Below are 20874 nucleotides of genomic sequence, written 5' to 3'. Positions count from 1 at the left end.
AATATGTTTTTTTCTTATGCTTAAGTGGAATTTTCCTTTATTTCAATTTGTGCCTATTGCCTCTTACCGTGTCACTGGGTGCTACTGAGAGTTTGACTCAGTCTTCTTTAGTTCCTAACATTATTATTTATTCACGTTAATAAGACTCACCCTGTGCCTTCTCTCTTTGAGTCTCCAATCCCATCATCATCTCTGTGGCCCTTACCTGCACTTGCTCCAGTATGTCCTTTTTTCTTTTGAACTGGATGCAGTACTCCATATGTGGTCTGCCCAGGACCGAGTAGAGGGGAAGGATCACACCCCTTGACCTGCTGGTGATGATCTGTCTAATGCAGCCCAGGAGGCTGTTGGCTTTCTTTGCCACAAGTGCGCGGCTGGCTCATATTCAAATTGTTGCCACCAGGACCTTTTCTGTAGAGCTGTTCTCCAGCTGGTCAGCCCCCAGTGTGTACTGGAGCATGGGGTTATTCCTCCCCAGGTGCAAGGCCTTATGTTTCACTTTGTTGAACTTCATGAGGTTCCTGTTGGTCCATTTCTCTGGCCTGTTGTGGTCCCTCTGAGATTCCCAGAGGTCATTAATGAAGATGCCAGACAGTATTGGCCCCACTGTCAGCCCCTGGGATACACCAGTAGCGACTGGCCTCCAGATGAATCATGCCATTGATCACAACCCTTTGAGAATGACAGTTCAGCCACTTTTTGACCCACCACATTGTCCACCTGTACTTCATCAGTTTGTCTGTGAGGATGTTATGGCAGACTGTACCAAAGGCTTGTTAAAGTAAAGATAAACAACATCAACTACTCTCCCCATGTTTACCGAGCCTGTATTTTCAATTTAATTTTCATTGCAGAATGCAATGTTCATCAGGCATGATGTCCCCGTCATAAATCTGTGCTGAGTACTCCCAGTCACCTTATGTTTGGAAATGTTTTCCAGGTTCGCTTAATCTATCGCCTTCCTAGGGACTGAGGGGAGGCTCATTAGCATGTAGATCCTCCTTCTTGCCCATCTTAAAGATAGGAATGACATTTACTTTCTTAAAGTCCTCAGGAACCTCTCCCCATCACCATGACCTTTCAAAGATAATTGAAAGTGGCCTCATAATTACATTGGCCAGCTTCCTCAGCTCTTGTGGATGCATCTACTCAGGTCCCATTTGTTTAAATTCCCTAACTTGATGCTCCTCTATGGAGGGTGAGTCTTTATTGCTCCAGACTTTCCCACTGGTCTTGGGGGCCTGGGATCCCTGAATCCTGAGGGTAGTAAAAACCAGGGTGAAGAAAACATTCAGTACTTTTGACTTTTCTGTGTTCTCTGTCATCAGGTCCCCTGCCCCATTCAGCAGTGGGCCCACATTTTCTCAAGTCTTCCCTTTGCTGCTGATATATCTGTAGAAGCCCTTCTTGTTGACTTTTGTCTCTTGCCAGATCCAACTCCAGATGAGCTTTGGCTTCTTCACCACATTCTTGTGTGGTGAGATACTGTTTCTATAGTCCTCTCAAGTCACCTGTCCCTTCTTCCACCTCTTGTACGTTTTCTTTTTATGTTTGAATTTAGTCAGGAACTCCTTGTTCACCTATGTAGCCTCCTGCCACTTCTGTTTCACTTCCTACTCATCTGGATGGACCGTTCTTGAGCTTGGAGAAGGTAAACCTTTAAAATCAACCTGCTCTCGTGGATCCCTTTTCTCTCCAGGGCTGTCTTCCATGGGATTCTTTGAAGCTGATCCCTGACCAGGCCAAAGTCTGCTCTCCTGAAGCCCAGGGTGATGTGTGATTCTGCTGTCTGCCTTGTTCCTTCATGTCAGGGAACAAGATGAACTCCTCCATCTCATGATCTTTGTAGCCCAGGCTTCCCCCAACCTTCACGTCTGTGACCAGTTCTTTGATATTTGTAGCTGTGGGGTCCAGCAGAACACCTCCGCATTGTCTCATTGATCGCTGGTGTTAGTTATCATCAATGTACTGCAGAAACATCCTGCATCCTGCTACATTTCCTTTCCAGCAGACACTGAGGTGGTTAAAGTCCCACATGAGGACCAGGACCTATGAATATGAAGCTCCTTCTTGTTGTCTGAAGGTTGTGTTGTCCTTTGCTTCATCCTTCCTGTAGCAGACACAAACTGCAATGTTGCCACATCGGTCTACCTTCTAATCCTAAACCATAAGCTCTCAGCTGGCCCTCATCCCTCCACAGAGCTCCACGTGCTCTAGTTGCTGTTGTTCATAAAGGGCAATTCTCCCTTCTCACCTTCCTGATCTGTCCCTCCTAAAGAGCCATGCCTCTTTGATCCCAGTGAGATTGTACACCCCAATACGATTCTGCAATTGTAATAAACCTAAGGTGTAGTTGGTCAGTACTGACAAAGAAATTGTATCCCATCTTTGAGCTGAAGATTTGACTGTGGGATGGCTTAGGGCTTAAAAAAAACCCACCAAGGCTTTTTTGGGGGTTGTTTTTATTTGGTTATATTTTCATGTTTTTTCTTCTTAGATTATAAGCTTTTTAGGGAAGGGCTGTATGTCTTTCTCCACTTGAGTTCAATAAAAAACCTATGGTGGGGTTTCTCTCCTATGAGTACTTCTGAGCTGTAAACAAATGAGGAGAATTGCATAGTTGTTAGCAGCCGACCAACAACAACATGTATTGTTTGAATGCCCCAAGTTAAGAAAGCTGCTGACGAGCATAGGGCAGTATTTATTCTTTTTCTTTCTCTGGACTTTCTGGATGTGCTAGCTGTTGATATCGTGAGACATCAGGTAAGTGGAATTCAACTAAAAAAAGCCAAACATGAGTAACTTATTTTTCTTGTATTACTAAAACTAGCTTTCTTATTGAAGCATTTGTAACTGACTTCATGAACAGAAAATCAAATGATACTGTACCTAGCTACGAATGGTTTATAATTATTTTCTTCCATGAATTACTTGTGCTTGATGTGTGAGCACATCTGAAAGTTAGCTACCCAAATTAGCCAGATAATGTAAAGATATAAGCAGTTTATGGCTCTGAGATCTAAGCTCTGAATCACAAGTTATTGTTGGAAGAAAGTTTGTGTGTGTCAATAGTGGCCACACATCTGGGTTTCTACTGAGGGAATGTACAAAATGGAGACTGCGAAAGGCTGGTTAAGGGGTAGTGAACCTACCTTTTCAAATCAAGCTAGTGGTAAGAACTTGGTCCAGCAAGCTTGAGGCAGCCACATAAACTGCTCATGTTGGATATAGTGACATTTGTCCTGTTTGAAGTAGGTTTCCATGAACTGTCAAGTCATTATATTTGTCTTTGGAACTCCTGTGGAGTAGAATGGAAACGCTAAAGGTTATTTAGATAGACCATTGAATATGCAACTGTCTAGTAAGGTGCCTGATTCTATGCGGGGATAAGTGGTTTGCAGTTCCCATTAACTTGTTAAGGAGTATGGTGTTTTAATACCTCATGAAACATCAAGTGGGAACCTTAGTGCATTGCTGTCATCTAACCCTACTTAACTGACAGCTGCTGTGGCTTTGTTGGTGATGAAAGTGAGTGCCTCCATGAGACTCTTGCTTTCTCTTTGCCCTTTTTTGTGTGTGCAGAAGTATTAACATTGATATTGGTGTTCAGCTTCACTAGCCTTAGTGATGATGGAAGCCAACATGTAAATATGGTTCATTAACTTTTATTGGTGTATTGTGCAGCTCTCCTCAGCACAGGGTTAAATCTCACAATGCTTTTTGTATGGCCAGCTGATACCTTGCTTCTTGTATGGCTCCCACTGTTGCAGTTACGGTGTGCTGGTGGTAACAATAGCAGGAAGATTATCGCAAACAAACAAAAGCATGTAGTTAGTGCTAGTTTCTCCATTCTTTTCTGCTCTGTTAAAATACCTAGAGAGATATATCTGAGGTATCAAACAAGCCATAAGTCGTCGTTGTGACTTATGAGATCTGGTCATGTGAAGTGTCAGAAAGAAAGCATGCCTATTTGTGCTGCTAAGCAGCTTTTACAGTGTTGCAGCCAAATTCTGCCTGAAGAGCAAAGTTCAGCTCATCAATATAGCGATGGTTGCAGTTCTTCACTTGGGCTGTCCCCATATGGCAGAGTTCCAGAAATGCAGTCAGTAAATTTTGAGCTCCCTCAAATAGATGTATATCTGCAGAGCATATCCCCCCAAAAAGGTATGTGCTGGAACATTGTCTCAAATCACCTCTGGATAGCATAAGAAACATCAGACTATAAAAAAGTGCAATTTATGCTTTCTCCAGTTTTTCAGCCTGCTGACTGCCTGCTTTCTGTAGGTTCTGTCTCCCGTTTCCATACAACATGATGGCTTTACCCGTCTCTCCATGACAATACCCCACGCCTTCGCACACTCTTAGATCATTCTCTCTGTGTTACTGTCCAGCATGTGAGGTTTTTAAAACCTCCTTAGACATCTGTATATACAATGCAAACATGGGAGCATGTTGTCTAGAGACCTAAGCCGTATCTGTGTTGTATTGGTGTGCAGTAAATGTGAATTTATGGTCACCTGTGATCTGCATGCTAACAAGAAGGCTGCTGTTTATGCAGTGCTTTCCACAGGTTGGAGTAATGAGACAACAGCTAAGTATGGAAGATGTCCTGTGTATGAATATGTCTGGACTGTTGCATGTTACTGTTTTTCTACTAATTATTTCTACTTTTGGCTCCACTTGAAAACATACTTCTATTAGGATACAGTGAGCTGCTGTGTTATGTTTCTGCCCTGTTTCTATGTTTATATTTTTCAAAAATCAAAGGCTGTCTTTTTGTAGCTAAAAAGTGCATCTAAGTGATGCAAAGAAAAAAATTAAACTGCCTACAACTCTATTCCTGCATATATCTCACCCCATGTATTTCAGAAAAATGTAAAATTAAAGACTACGCAGGCTTTTAGCACAAAAGATGAAATTCCTAACCCAGAAAAAGAATGGTGTATTGTTTTTCCCCCTCTTCTTTTGCCTGTGAAGGGCGTGTTGTCGACTAAATGGAATATGGTTTATCTTTTTATGAATTGACTAAAAAGGCTACAAGGTTGTTTTTTTAAAAAAAGAGATGTACTTGAATCATTTGGGTTTTATTTCTTCATTTTATTAAACTAGGAGAAGGATGTTTACATTGATTAATAAGGAAGAGTGATAACTCTGTTTGTCAATGGAAAGAAGGAGGCTTCTGAACACTAGCTGCTTGTTCCTGTCATACCGAGAGCATTAATGGGCACCAGCTGGGCTGTAGCTATAGCAGCTTCACTGCTTCAGCCTTGCACAGCAAGAGCTGCTGTGGCAATGCTGCAGAAGGGCCTCCTGTGCAGATTTAGGAAGTATACACTTCAGTTGTTGTTCCCTGGGCAACAGGATAACTGCAGCCAGCTGGCTTTGCACCACCTGAGCTGATCAAAGAGCAAACCTTGTCCGGCACTGATACTTCAGCTCCTCCAGCTTCAGTGTGAATGTCTGCAGGCAGTGATGTAGGAAGCATTGTCATTCGGGTTTCAAGGTTAAACACAGGGGAATGAAGTAGAATGACAGCAGAAAGTAAAATTAAAACATTGTTCCTGTAGATACTACCATCTGATGTGTATAGCAATTGATTATAGAAAATTAATTTTAAAATATTGAATTACTAATGTACATGTAAAATGTGTTTTGAAATTATTCAAAAAGAGGACAGGAGACTAGCAATAACGGACTTGAATTTTGGGAGAAGGAAAAACAATCAAGGGGGATTTATCATATGTGTTTAGTTAAGAAAGACCATAAAGAATGATTGAACGCAAATATTAAAATGCTTTGTAAAATGATATAATTAGGGAGGACTGAGCAGAGCTGGACCTGGTCTGCTTTGGGTGACTGCTGTAAGCTTCTGACAGGTCAAGACTGCAGTTGTTACATATGTCAGAGCATACTTCAGTAGCATGGTAGGTTTTATTCAGCAAGTGGCACCAGAAGAATGAAAGGTAGATGATTGCACAGCAGTAAACTGTAATGTTGGCTGATGTGGACCTGTATAATTGGGATCAAAATCGACTTGAGTCTGTTGGATGGGGGGTGGTGGGGTGGGAGGGGCAAGAGGTAGTATTTCTTTTATGTCTGTTTAACTCTACTCTTACACTTTTCCCTTTATGTTATGACAACACGTACTTAACACTTTGCCTAAGAGGGGAGTTAACTTCTTAAAATCCTGTTTTAAATGTTGTTATCAAATAATAAAAATTGATACTGTTTTTAATCACTCCTCTTAAAGTAAGTTTCTGCTTTATTTTTTCTAATGTCTCTATTTACTGCCTGTAAAAGATACTAACTTCACCTTTGGAGAAGTGACTCCAGTGGGTGAACTGGTGGCAGGCAGAACATGGATAAGCGATAGTACTTACTGACTTTTATCAAGTTCTAGGTGTGCCTCAGTCCACACCTGAAAGAGGAAGGCAAACGGAGCTGGTGGGTTTCTGTGTGTACTCAGACCTCTTCTTTGCTGAAACTGCAGATATTGATTAGCATCCACAGTTCTGATGAGGATTTGTTTTTTATATTCCATATATTCTTTTTGGTTTTCTATTTCATGTTTGTTTTAGTAATACTGGACTGATGGAAGTGTCTCCAAAGTAGTTTCAGATGGGGGTTTTTTGCCTTTTTTTTTTGTTGTTAAAACTGAAACAATCAAGCTTTTAAGTAGAATAGTTTCTTTCTCTAGCTTCCTTACAAAAAACGTATTTGAGGAGGGAGAATTTCAGTAAAAGGATTCAGTGTGAGAAAACAATGGAATTACTGGGTTGTTTTCAATTGGAAAATCACTTACAGCTCCAACATAACAAGTATGGCTTTTTTTTCTCAATAACATAAAACCAAATAGAGGTCTAAGTGAGAACACTTACTCTCTACAGTGACAAACTAGACTGCGTCTTTCTTGGGCATCTATTCTGATTTATTGCATCCGTTGTCCAGGTATCAATTAGTTTCTTAGTATGTTTACTGGGGTTGCACATTATGTCCTTTTAAAAGCTGTTATTTATTAAAGGGAATAAACTATATCTTTCAAGAATTCTGTATAAACAGATTTTTGTGACACCTGATGTTGAGTTGAATTCTTTGTAGTTTTGCAGTCTGTGGCAACTTCTGAAGGAATCTTTATAATAATTCTGAAAGACTTAAAATTTTAGGTTCTTCTCTCTAAATCTGGAGACGTGACAGAACTCACTTCTTTCGTTATGTAAGTCTTTAACTGTAGGAATTGCTGAAGCAAAATCAAGTGTTGTGTGAAGTGCATAGACAATCCCTTCTCACTTCAAAATCTGCAAATTCATAAAAAAATCGTAATTTTCCACAAGGGCAGGAATGACTTTCAGTGTCCTGAGCAAACATATTGCATCTGGAATCAGCAGTCTATGTTCTTATATCCACATTTTTCTTTTTGCATCTAGTCCTGAAATGATTGTATAGTTGTTAAGAAATGTCTGCTGGCTACTGTGTTCCAGCAGCAGCAGTACAGTGAATTGATCTGTTGTGTGTGACATAACTCTATAAAGGAGTAACAAGTACTTGTAGTTAACGTTACATATGTGTTTCTTTTCAAACTCTCATTAATAACTTCCTGTTATGTTTACCTTTCAGGCAGATTTTTTTTTTTTTTCCCAGGCTTATTTCTTTCTCAAAGGCTATTACTTTAAGTTGGAGCAACTCTCCAAGGGGAACAGTGTTTGGAGGAGGATAAATGGGATGCTTCACCCCTCTACAACTTTTACTTTTTTTCTGTGTTGGAACAGCTGGTAGTGGAAAGCTGAAAATTGTCATGGAAATAGCCCTCATTGAGAAGTCCTTTTGAGTGCTGCAGTGAAAATTGGTATCGATTTGACCAAGTTGTGACCCTTTGCAAATTGCACGCTCTGCATGCAGAGAGTTTTCTCACTTTTTCAACTTGTAAAGTAGGCATCTATAGACGGCCTCGTGCTCTGTAGCCGTGGTTATCTCTCGTAGGCTTCGGCTGAACTCACCAAAGTTTGTTTCCTGTGGTTGGTTACTGCACCCTCATTGCTGCCAGCATCATGTGTAGTTGCTTCCTAATTCAGTGCTGTGAAAATGTGGGATTATTTGCTTATTCCTTGAATTCTGGTTTGCTTGTTTGTAAGCCTGGATCGTTTCAACGGAACCAGGTAGATGAAACTGTGTACAGTCACGCTAGCAGATGGTATCCTCTGCCCAGGAGATAGTATTGATGAACCTGGGGAAACTGCTTAACAGGGGGTTGTTGCAGTTGGAACAGTACATCTAGCTCCATCCTTAGCTGTACCTAGCAAAATGTATACTGAAGCTGCACGATGAATTAGACAAGGGATATCTCTTGAATGAGGAGGAACAAATGTGACAAAGATTGAACAGTTCATTGTCTCATTCCTGGATCATTTTATCTGAACAATGCTTTAGGAATACAGTAGGACTCCCTTCTGCAAACCTTTCACTTGTTCTCTATGAAAGTATAACCTCCATGTTCTCAAGACAGGTTCAATAGTGTTTAGTTAAACCCAATAACGTTTTTCTTAATACGCCCAGTGATAAGAGTACAACAGAAACTAGCTTAACGTTATCCATTCTCTTCTGCATTGGTGCTGTGACATAAATAAAATTCTGGTTTCAAGATGAGGTAGGGGTGGAAAAGTGGTTTCCAACTATATAAATAGCTTTAAGGAAGGCATAGAAGCATGACTTAAATAGACACTATGTGTTTTGCTTGTTTTTCTTTCTTTTACAGAATAACTGGCATTGTCATTTAAATATTACTTTCATATTGGTCTCTTAACATTTTTAAGAAATAGTATGAGAGGTGGTATATAAAAACATTGTCATTTTGTATGTATATGTGCAGTAGGGTGATCTGAAGATAGTAAAAAAAGGGAAAATCTGGAGTTTCTCTTTGCCTGTAGGTATTCTAGGTGAGCAATGGCACTACAGAGGTGGTAGTGAAATTACTTAGTAATACTGGATTTTTAAATTTTAATATGATCGCTTGGGAAATAAGGCTATATGAGTAATTCCACAAATACTGTGTACTGCTAGTGAGCTTATCATACAGCCATGAGAAGCTTGCTGTGGGACTTGGATTTCTATGCAATGAGAGTTATCTTGTGTCCATGGATTCCTGTAGGTTTGTTGCTAGTGGTTATTTGATTAAGAGGAATCATGACCCACAAAAAAGCTCCACTTCATCTGTCTTAATGGACTGACACTTTCACTAAGTACTAGCGTTTGCGCTCTCTTTTACCAGGGAGAAAATGGTATCTTTTTAAAAGTTCCTTATATAAAGGGGAATTAAGCTTTCCTTAAGGCCAGCCATATCTAAAATTACTTCTATGGGAGGCTGTAGCAATTCCGTTTTGGTTTCACATATCTGGGAATTAATAAAGTGTTAGAACTGTAGATAATTAGAAATAGATAAGGAGAAATTAATAGTGCTCTGAATCAAGTCTCTGCTCTACAGATTTCAGTCATGTATCTAATTCCAGAATTTGTCCAAAGTTTAAAATCAGAATCTGAAGGTTTGTGATGCACATACAATTGTTCATGATGGATGGTCATTCAACAGCTGGAAGGCCGTCTGTCATTTTCCATGAGCGTCTTCAAACTCAGGTGAAAGCAGAGGATAATGTCTGTGCTGAGTGTCGAGGAGTTTTGTGCATGTTGGCTTTTAGTGTTGTCCCTTTCTGACGCACAATTAATTTTATCCTTCACTGCTAGTCCCGATGAAGTGAAACAGGCATGGAATGGCACAAAATGCTGCATGTGAAATTCTGCGCCAACCCGTACTTCAGACCCTTTTACTGTTACCAGTTGTTTACAGGAATGTTGTGGTTTAACCCCATCCGGCAACTAAGCACCACACAGCCACTCACTCACTCCCCCCACCCCAGTGGAATAAAAAAGTAATAAAACTCAAGGGTTGAGATAAGAACAGTTTAATAATTGAAATAAAAATAAAAAATTAAGAAATTGTAATAAAAAGGACAATAACAAAAAGAGGGAGAAATAAAACCCAAGAAGAACAAGTGATGCAAATGGAAAACAATTGCTCACCCCCAACTGACTGATGCCCAGCCCGTTCCCAAGCAGTGGCACCCTGGCCAGCTTTCCCCTTAGTTTATTTGCTGAGCATGATGTCATATGGTACGGAATATCCCTTTGGCCAGTTTGGGTCAGCTGTCCTGGCTGTGTCCCCTCCCAGTTTCTTGTGCACCCCCAGCCTTCTCGCTGGCAGGGCAGCATGAGAAGCTGAAAAGTCCTTGACTTAGTGTAAGCACTATTTAGCAACAACTAAAACATCAGTGTGTTATCAACATTATTCTCATCCTAAATCCAAAAGACAGTACTATACCAGCTACTAGGAAGAAAATTAACTCTATCCCAGCCAAAAGCAGGACAAGTAATATCTATGTTGTAAGAGGAAGTGAACGTAATAAGCTTATTTTATACATGTACGATGGTAACGTGAGCAGAAACTTTTAGTGAATACCAAAATGTAATTAATGTAGTCATGAGAAGGAAGTAAAATTTTTCTATTTATAGTGAAAAGAAGTGACAGCTACCTCACTGAGCCTTTCTTAATGTTAATTAAAAATAGATAAATATTTTTTTTATTTCTGTTTCTGTAAACATGGACAGAAGAAAATAACAACTAATTCCACTATTTGAGAAAGAATGAATGACTACTGTGCTGTTGGGATCCCTGGTAAGTTCGACAGGTATCCTTAGTTTTAGAATGATACTTTAAAGATATGTGCTAATATACAAGACTTAGAGCAATTTTTTTATGATAAAAATTTAATATGAAAAAAATAGTTGCCTAACGTACTACATAATAACAGCCATTAATACAGAAATCTACTGTGGTCAAATTACATTTTGAAACGATAAGCTTCTCTTGAGTTCTGGAAGAGCAAATAGCATCTGATACACGTCATATCATCAGAGCAGCTGAACAGCTTTCCAGAGAGGACACTATATGCTGGGGTCCAAGGAATGACATAGATAGGTCTGCAAAATGTGGAAATCTCATAAAGTTGTTTTCACTACTCAAGCAAATCTCTTCTGCCTGGAGTATCAAGGTACATTTCAATCTTGCTCCTTAGCATCTGTAGTAATAATTTGAAAACAAATATAAAATCTATGTAGAATTGCCGCACACATTAAAAATTCAAGCAGATTCATTTAATGGGTGGCTTTTGACAATTTTGAAAACACCAAAGTGTTATAGGAGCCTGGGTCACATCAAGTTTCATAGGGATTTCTAATTTTTTTTTTTTTTTTTTTTTTTTCCTTCAGCCTCCCTCACTCTTCAAACCAATGCTTGTTTAGTTGTTTTAGGTTTTTCAATCTGGAAATCTGATTGTGCAAGAAACTAAACCTTTTTAAAAAATTTATTCATGGGAACACACCATCAGAATTTCAAAAAGTTCCAGTTTTAAGAAGTTAAAATGACATTTCAAGGCTGTCTTAAGATTTGTGGTGCTGTGCTGAGAGGAAAGATGGCTTGAGAAACATGTAGTTTGTTTTCCATGATTTGCTTTTGTGGTTCTCTGCATAGATCTTGATGATAGTGGAAAAGCTAATGCTTTATATGCACGGTACAGACCTTTCAGTAATTATAATCTACCAGAGACTTCTCCGTAGTTGTCTTTAATATTCTGGCACATATTGAGTATTGAGGCGAAACATTCAATAAATCTCACCTTCTTGAACTATATTGCACTTTCAGTTTAGGTTGTTTATTATTTGTATGGCGTACAATGCACGCTGTGCGTTGATTTGCCCTTTGCTAAAGAAAGGTAGCCATCTGCTGCTGCTTCCTCCTCTTTGTTCAGTGACACATGAATTTAGAGTAAAGGATTTGCCTCAAATGATTTGGAAATAGCTGTTTAGTTAGCATGCACTACAATTAGTAAAAGTTCAATTAAGTGTTAATAAATAAGTGATTATCCATCATCTTTAGATGTATGGTCTCCTGATAGTGTATTCAACTTATATATGCCAAATCACTGTAGAACAGTTATGTGCATCATACATATATTTTACATTTAGTACCATCTATCAAATACCCAGTGCTTGTGTGTTCTGAATTCTGTGCTTGAATTTAAAGTTCTCCTACCCCTGTTTCCATCTCACAGAAATGCCCTTTTTCTCTTAATGGTTTGACCCTACCTACCTATGGTTTTTATTTCATGTGGCTACTTTTTAAACACTTCTGCATTCGTGCATTTTGGGCTTATTTACTATGTATCAATTGCTTTTTGTCCTATTCTCTGTTGTTTGGGTGCCTTTTTTGCATATAGAGTATCCAGATTGGTGACCTTTATAATAGAGAGGTTTTCGCCCCTGTTTATGTCATTTTAGCCTAAGAAGGCCTTTTTCAGAGTTACCGTCCTTCTTGAAAACACTCTCATTACAATTGTTCCTGTTTTCCTTTCCACTGATGTAAGTTGGTCATGTCTGCTCATGGCTCTGTAATCGGGCACTCTGCACTAAAATCAGCTAAAATGTACTTGGAGATAGAACTGTGAGAAAGAGGCATGTGAAATGACCTCAGAACAGAAAACATGTCGTTCATTGCTGCTTATCCTCTGGACTTCTCGTTTAACACATCCTCTAGCAGGTAGTTGCTCCCCCTGCTTTTGCTTAACATAGCTGCGGCTGGTTTCTTTGTTCCCAGTGTAGTGGATAATACTGACCTATTCATCTTCTGTGAACCCTGGACCAGCGGCTGGAACATGAACATATGCAGTGCTGCTCTGGTCTCCTCCCATTCTGCACTGCTACAAATTGCTGTATTGGGCGATGGGCAATGCCATATGTGCATAGACCATATGGTATTTTCTCCTCAATCTACAGTTGGCTTGTTCATCATACATTGTGATATTTTGCTATATGCGTGTAAGTTCAGTTTGTCTTTTGAAAGCTGTTTATATTTGCTAGAATTAGAGAAGTTTACTTACACGGAAAACTTAATTTTGCAATAAACAGTTATCGGTAGTAAAGGATATGACATAATGCTATGGATTCAACTGAAGATAGCCCTTAAAAGGAAAATGTTAAAATGATGTCTAAATCCTTATTGTTAAGGAATCAAGCAATGTAACTCATAGGTCATTTTCATTAACATCAATATGGGGAATGAAGCTTGGAAAACTTGCCTCCCAAAGAGTTATGTTTTCACAAGCACTGAATTTTGCCTTTAAACAGGGAGAAACATATTAAATGCGTGCTAATTATGAGTTTTCCAGCAACTTGACTGCTAACTTGAGGTCTGCGTCTGTATCCACATTCTGCATTCTTTGAATTCATCTTGGTATAATACTTTTAAATAGTTTAAACAGCAGATGTGCATTGCTTATAGGTTTGTGTAAATGTTGATGCACTGTATACAAAATACATCTCCCATACAATGATCTGTTGACATTATTCTCTGTTGCTTAGCTTCAGACAGTAAAGTCATGACATGTGCTGCTGTTTGGAGGATGCCGAAGGAATTGGAATCAGGCAGTCATGAATCCCCTGATGATTCATCAAGCAACACTCAAACCCTGGAGCTACTCTGTCACCTTGACAACACAGCCCATGGCAATATGGCCTGGTAGGATTCTGCATATTTTATACTCCTAGAAAAAGCCTAAAGGATAGACCTGTGCTGTTACTTTTGTGCAGATTTATAATATAGAAGCTATGCTATACACTTTAAAACTATTCCATCTTTAAAAAAAAAAAAAGGTACAAATTGGATTTTTAGTCCCAGATGTTTCATAGATTAAAAACATTTATTATAGTCCTGCAAACACATATGGAGTAACAGCCTGTGTAGTGTTTTAATGTGTTTCTCCCCCCCTGCCCCCATCTAAAACCTTTGTTGCGCAAAGGTATAATACTTAGCATTTCAATCTTTTTATGGAATATAAATTTGATGTTACACTTCAGTCTTTGTTTTTCAGTCTTCACTGAACTGATTTGGCGTAAGTGCAAGTAATTTATTGTTTGTTAAGGATAAGAATTCATTATATTATATGGTGCCTGTTTAACTGCTCTTTTCTGTTGCCTAAGAAAAGACAAGGAGAGCTGCAATACAGTGGAGAGTGTTACAGAGGTTTGTTTCTCTTTCCTTTCTGTTATTTAAAAGAAAGTTAAATTTGTCCATTGTGTATTTGCAAGTTCTTTGCTTTATGGGTATGTATATGACATATTCCCACTGATTCCTGAACAGATGCAGGGCAAAGAAATGTTAATACACTCAGTCAACATTGTAGTTTACCAACTACAGTGTTGTTTGACATAATTTTGGGACCACTTGACCATCTTCCACTGGCAGGAAAAGTTGAAACCATAAGAATATGGTCTGCTGTAGTCCTAGGAATGTCTGTCTGTTGGAAAGAATATGGAGGAGGAGGTGATCATGCAAGTTGTACAGTCTTTTTCACAATTATCAGAGAATTTCAAGAAAAAAATGTGGAATAACACGGCAGATTTTTGTAAATGAAATGTGACAACTCTGAACTGAAACCGAACAAGGATAATGCAACATCAGTATCGGATATTGCTGTGTCTTACATGAGAGTGGAAAGGGCCTCTTTGCTTTCTGTATTCAGACACCTGCTGTGTAAGATATCTATCATAGTCTCATTATACTTAAATATATTCTAGTAGGGGTAATTTAAAATTATATCAAAAGGGAACAATACTTAAAATCAGTCTCAGTTCCTTTTCAAAATCTGGATGCATAAAAATTTCTATTCATTAGCTAGCTAGTAAAAAAAAAAAGTAGACTTTAGAAGTGATAGTTAATTCAGTTGACTTTTAATTATGTCATACATTGTACCGTAAGTTTTAAGCATCTATTTCTAGCCACTGATTTCTAGTTTGAGCCTTGTAGATTAAATTCAACTAAAAAAAAAAAAAAAAAGAGTAACTAGAAGGTGATATTTATTAGGTGGCTCCTGGACAAGATTGGACATATCAGTGTATTCAGAAGTGTGTTGTGTAGGCTACTTTTTTCTAAAATCTTGGCTTCCTGAATGTTAAATTTCTTCATGGTAGTATCTTTTAACTCTTTGCTACTCATTCTCATATGAATACTTCTCTTTATAATTCTTTGATTATATTAAACAATTCCCTTTTTATTGTTGAAACCCTTTGATAATGAGTTTCATAGAATCATACAGTGGTTTGCGTTGGAAGGGACCTTAAAGATCATCTAGTTCCAACCCCCCTGCTATGAGCAGGGACACCTTCCACTAGACCAGGTCGCTCAAAGCCCCATCCAACCTGGCCTTGAACACTGCCAGGGATGGGGCATCCACAACTTCTCTGGGCAATCTGTTCCAGTGCCTCACCATTCTCACAGTGAAGAACTTGTTCCTTACATCTAGTCTAAATCTACCCTCCTTCAGTTCAAAGCCGTTACCCCTTGTCCTGTCACTACATGCCCTTGTAAAAAGTCCCTCTCTGGCTTTCTTGTAGGCCCCTTTAGGTACTGGAAGGCTGCTATAAGGTGTCCCCAGAGCCTTCTCTTCTCCAGGCTGAACAAGCCCAACTCTATCAGCCTGACTTCATAGGAGAGGTGCTCCAGCCCCCTGATCGTCTTTGTGGCCCTCCTCTGAACTCGCTCCAGCAGGTCCATGTCTTTCTTATGTTGGGGGCCCCAGAGCTGACTGCAGTACTCCAGGTGGGGTCTCACGAGAGCAGAGTAGAGGAGGAGAATCACTTCAGTCGACCCTGCTGGTCATGCTTCTTTTGATGCAGCCCAGGATGCGGTTGGCTTTCTGGGCTGTAAATGCACATTGCCAGGTCATGTTGAGCTTCTCATCAACCAACCAGTTTTGTGTGGGAGGGCGCCTCTTCGAAGGACAGACATTCCACTGGCCAAGTGGAGAGAAGTGAAGTACACATAACCCAGCACCCGGACACCATTCTCTGACCATCTGCATAGGCCAAGGGCACTCATCCTACGTGATCCTCAAGGCAGAATGGTGGGCACTCGTTGGAGAGCAAAGGCTGCAGCTCTGGCTGGGGGGTCTGCACCATCTACCCCAGCGGTGGCCGATGCCTCCACCCAGACGGAGCGGCTGAAGGGAGAGGCTGCAGTGCAGACCTCAGACTGCAGAAAGTGCCTAGACCTTTCTCCTGGGGCAGGGACAGGCAGCAGACCTGCCTGCAAAAGGTGTGCCCAGGTGGAGGACCTCCTGCAGCAGGTGGCTGAGCTGGAGGAGGCGGTGAGAAGGCTGCGTAACATCAGGGAGGCTGAGAAGGAGTTAGATAGCTGGTTCCAAGCGCAGTCCGCAGTGGACCCACAGCCCACGGCCAAACAGCCAAAAACTCCCCCACCAGCACACACAGAAGGGAGGGGGGCCAATAGTGCAGAAGAATGGAAGCTTGTAACAGCAAGGACCTGCAGGAGGAAGAGCCTTCCCCCGGAGCCTGAGGTGCCCTTGCAGAACCGCTTCACAGCTCTGCAGACTGAAGAGGAAAGACCCATCACATCAGGAGAGACGCTGGAGCTGAGTAAGGCACAGCCTGATCTGCTCCCTGTATAACAACCAGCGCAACTAAGAAAGGGCGACGGGTGACAGTAGCAGGCGACTCTCTTCTGAGAAGTATGGAGGCACCCACTGCTGACCTGACGCACTCTCTAGAGAGCTGTGCTGCTTACCGGGGGCTCGCATCAGGGATGTCACCGAGAGACTGCCAAGCCTCATGCAGTCCACTGACTATTATCTGCTGCTGTTGTTTCACGTGGACCCCAGTGATGCAGCCAGGAGCAGTCTGAGGAGTATCAAGAAGGACTACAGAGCCCTGGGAGCGGCCGTAAGGGACTCTGGAGCGCAGGCAGTTTTTTCATCAATCCTCCCGGTCAAAGGGAAGGGGTTTGAAAGGGCCAGTTGAATCTGGCGAATCAACAAATGGTTACGGGACTGGTGCCACAGCCAGGGGCTGGGCTACTTAGACCATGGGACTCGCTTTGAGAAACCTGGTCTGCTGGGGGCTGATGGGGTCCATCTGTCAGAGAAGGGGAAGAGCATCTTCAGGCATAGGCTTGCCAAACTGGTGAAGAGGGCTTTAAACTAAAGTTGCCAGAGGAGGGGAACCTCAATCTATCCCACTCCTACCAGTTTGATGCCAGTGCCAGCAACAGATGCCCGGAGCCTGGAGAGGGATCACAGGTCAGCAGGAGAGCACCTGAACAGCAGCACAAAGGAACTCGAGCCCCTGCAGCCGGTAAGTCAGCTTCATCGGGGGCCCAACTTAAATGCCTCTATGCAAACACATGTATCATGGGGAATAAACAAGAGGAGGTAGAGGTGTGCACACGCCTGCAGGGCTGTGATCTTATTGGCATCGTGGAGATACAGTGGGATGGCTCCTGTGACTAGAGTGTTGGAATGGAAGGATACAGGCTCTTTAGGAAGGACAGGCAGGGGAGATGAGGAGGGGGTGTAGCCCTCTATATGTCAATAACTGGCTGGAGTGCATGGAGCTCTGCCTGGGGATGGAAGAGGAGCTGACTGAGAGCCTATGGGTCAGGATTAAAGGGAGGGCAGGGACAGGTGACACATTATAGTGGGGGTCTGCTACAGGCCACCCGACCAGGAAGACCGAGTGGATGAGGCCCTCTATAGACAGATAGGAGCAGCCTCACATTCACAAGCCCTGGTCCTCATGGGGGACTTCAACCACCCCAATGTCTGTTGGAGGGACAGCACAGCAGGGCATAAGCAATCCAGGAGGTTCCTGGAATGCATTGATGACAACTTCCTTCTCCAAGTGAGAGAGGAGCCAACAAGGAGAGGTGCTATGCTGGACCTTGTTCTCACCAACAAGGAGGAGCTGGTGGGGAATGTGAAGCTCAAGGGCAGCCTTGGCTGCAGTGACCATGAAATGGTGGAGTTCAAGATCTTTAGGGCAGCGAGGAGGGCGCACAGCAAGCTCACTACCCCGGACTTCAGGAGAGCAGACTTTGGCCTCTTCAGGGATCTGCTTGGTAGAGTACGATGAGATAAAGCCCTGGAGGGAAGAGGGGCCCAAGAAAGCTGGCTAATATTCAGGGATCACCTCCTCCAAGCTCAGGAGTGATGCATCCCAACAAAGAGGAAGTCAGGCAAAAACGCCAGGAGGCCTGCATGGATGAAGAAGGAGCTCCTGGACAAACTCAAACACAAAAAGGAAGCCTACAGAGGGTGGAAGCAAGGACAGCTAGCCTGGGAGGAACACAGAGAAACTGTCCGAGCAGCCAGGGATCAGGTTAGGAAAGCTAAAGCCCTGATAGAATTAAATCTGGCCAGGGATGTCAAGGGCAACAAGAAAAGCTTCTATAGGTATGTTGGTGATAAAAAGAAGACTAGGGAAAATGTGGGCCCTCTCTGGAAGGAAATGGGAGACCTGGTTACCTGGGAGATGGAGAAGGCTGAGGTACTCAATGACTTTTTTGCCTCAGTCTTCACCAGCAAGTGCTCCAGCCACACCGCCCAAGTCACAGAAGGCAAAGGCAGGGACTGGGAGAATGAAGAACCGCCCACAGTAGGAGAAGATCATGTTCGAGACCATCTAAGGAACCTGAAGGTGCACAAGTCCATGGGACCTGATGAGATGCATCCGCGGGTCCTGAGGAAACACGCGGATGAAGTGGCTAAGCCACTATCCATCCTATTTGAGAAAGCGTGGCAGTCCGGGGAAGTTCCCACTGACTGGAAAAGGGGAAACATAACCTCCATTTTTAAAAAGGGAAAAAAGGAAGACCCAGGGAACTACAGGCCAGTCAGTCTCACCTCTGTGCCCGGCAAGATCATGGAGCAGATGCTCCTGGAAACCATGTTAAGGCACATGGAAAATAAGGAGGTGACTGGTGACAGCCAGCATGGCTTCACTAAGGGCAAATTGTGCCTGACAAATTTGGTGGCCTTCCACGACAGCGTTACAGCATTGGTGGATAAGGGAAGAACAATGGACGTCATCTACCTGGGCTTGTGCAAAGCATTGGACACTGTCCCACACAACATCCTTGTCTCTAAATTGGAGAGACATGGATTTGACGGATGGACCACTCGGTGGATAAGGAAATGGCTGCATGGTCGCACTCAAAGAGTGGTGGTCAACAACTTGATGTCCAAGTGGAGAGCAGTGACGAGTGGCGTTCCTCAGGGGACGGTATTGGGACCGGTGCTGTTTGTTTAACATCTTTGTCAGTGACATGGACAGTGGGATTGAGTGCACACTCAGCAGGTTTACCAACGACACCAAGCTGTGTGGTGTGGTCGACATGCTGGAGGGAAGGGATGCCATCCAGAGGGACCTTGACAGGCTTGAGAGATGGGCCTGTGCGAACCTCATGAAGTTCAACAAGGCCAAGTGCAAGGTCCTGCACATGGGTTGGGGCAATCCGAAGCACACGTACAGGCTGGGTGGAGAATGAATTGAGAGCAGCCCTGAGTTTCCAGTATAGTTGGGAATATTATTTTTTGTTTGTTTTAATCTTCACCTTTTACTGCTTAAGATTTGTGCTTTTTGTCTTTTAATTGTCCATAATCTGTTTCTGTCTGATGCTGGGATGCCAGAACTCTGTGTGGTAGCCTGATCACCAGAGGAGGAATAGGGGGCATATCACTGCTTTATATCAGGATGTGAATTTATGTGAATGCAAAAAATCAGTTTTTTTCCTCTAATATAGCTTGTAGCAAGTTCATGTGCAATTTTCTGTCTCCTGTCATCTGACTTTGTTCAGTACTAGTGCTCACAAATATCTGTTACCACTTAATACCCATTATCTATGTATGTGTGTGTATACATAGGCGTAAAGATTTGAAAATGTCCTGTGTTAGAGAGATAAAAAGTATAAACGGAATAGTTGGCATTAGTACCCCTCACATCATCTGAAGCAAGCACAGGTGAGTTAGAGGATCTTGTTCTAGAGCAGGCTTTTCTATTCCTGCCACAATCGTAGTGGAAACAGCTCACATAAATGAATAAAATAAATGTTTTGTGCCAAATGTGTGTGACTTAACAGGCCATGTCCCACTGAGTGGTGTGTTGACTACAAATAGCAACTCAAATATTTTTTTCTATTACACATTTCAGACGTTTAGAAAAATATGAAACTACTTTAGACACTTACGGTACAATTGTTGTTAGAACCAACCATGAATCAGAAAAGCAATTTTCCTCAATGCAAAGTGTAAATACTTTTCAAACTTCAATGTAAGACCAACATTCTGGTGTACACAATTGCTCTGTATGAGATCAGCGGTGGTCTGGCATCGTACCCGTGCAGTAAGAAGGGCAACTCTTATTCTGGCTCTGTCATTTGCCTTGCCATTAGAGCATGCTCTTGTACATTTTACTCACAAAACACAGGCTGAGCGCTGAACCCAGGGGTTCAGTGTGACCATGTGCACTTTAAGGAGGTTGTTTAATCCACAGAGCTCAGTAGAGCAATGTACCACAGCCGCTACCCTTGTTAAGGGTGGAAAAGTTTTTAAGTCATGATAGCTTTTGAAATGATGCATTTTAGATTTGATTACTTAGTTTTTTAAAGTTAATTTTGAAAATGATTAGTCAGAATGCATGCTTAAAAAAAAAAAAGAGTAAAAACATAAACTGGACTTTTATCACACCTTCATATGCTGGGCAGGGAAGAGTGCCGTAGTTGACAGTACAGTTTAGAGATGCAGCGTGTAATGTTGATCTCCGCCTTTGTGGCACCTAGTGTGAACTTCTGTGATTCCAGTTAGTAGCTCATGGGAAGGTATTTTGTGTGTCTTGGCATCCATAGCACAGATGCTTCATGATATTCATGGATCTGGGTTGCAGATCATAAGTAATTGAGATTTGACTGTAATTAAAAGGAAAAAA

The 20874-nt window shown here is 41.8% G+C and overlaps 1 protein-coding gene across 4 annotated transcripts in view; it reads left to right on the top strand.

Moving 5' to 3' along the window:
* The window catches only part of EIPR1 (EARP complex and GARP complex interacting protein 1), a 96462-nt gene that overhangs the window by 36587 nt on the left and 39001 nt on the right, over positions 1-20874 (top strand). For all 4 annotated transcript variants that reach the window (XM_050894477.1, XM_050894476.1, XM_050894479.1 and 1 more), the window contains exon 4: positions 13462-13618. In XM_050894477.1, coding sequence (XP_050750434.1) covers positions 13462-13618 — 157 coding nt within the window. The remainder of the gene's footprint in view (positions 1-13461; positions 13619-20874) is intronic.

Source organism: Gymnogyps californianus, chromosome 3 (assembly GCF_018139145.2).
Source record: "Gymnogyps californianus isolate 813 chromosome 3, ASM1813914v2, whole genome shotgun sequence".
In the NCBI taxonomy this organism is placed as follows: domain Eukaryota; kingdom Metazoa; phylum Chordata; class Aves; order Accipitriformes; family Cathartidae; genus Gymnogyps; species Gymnogyps californianus.
Note: the sequence above shows the minus strand (reverse complement) of the source record. Positions and strands in the feature narration are given on the sequence as shown.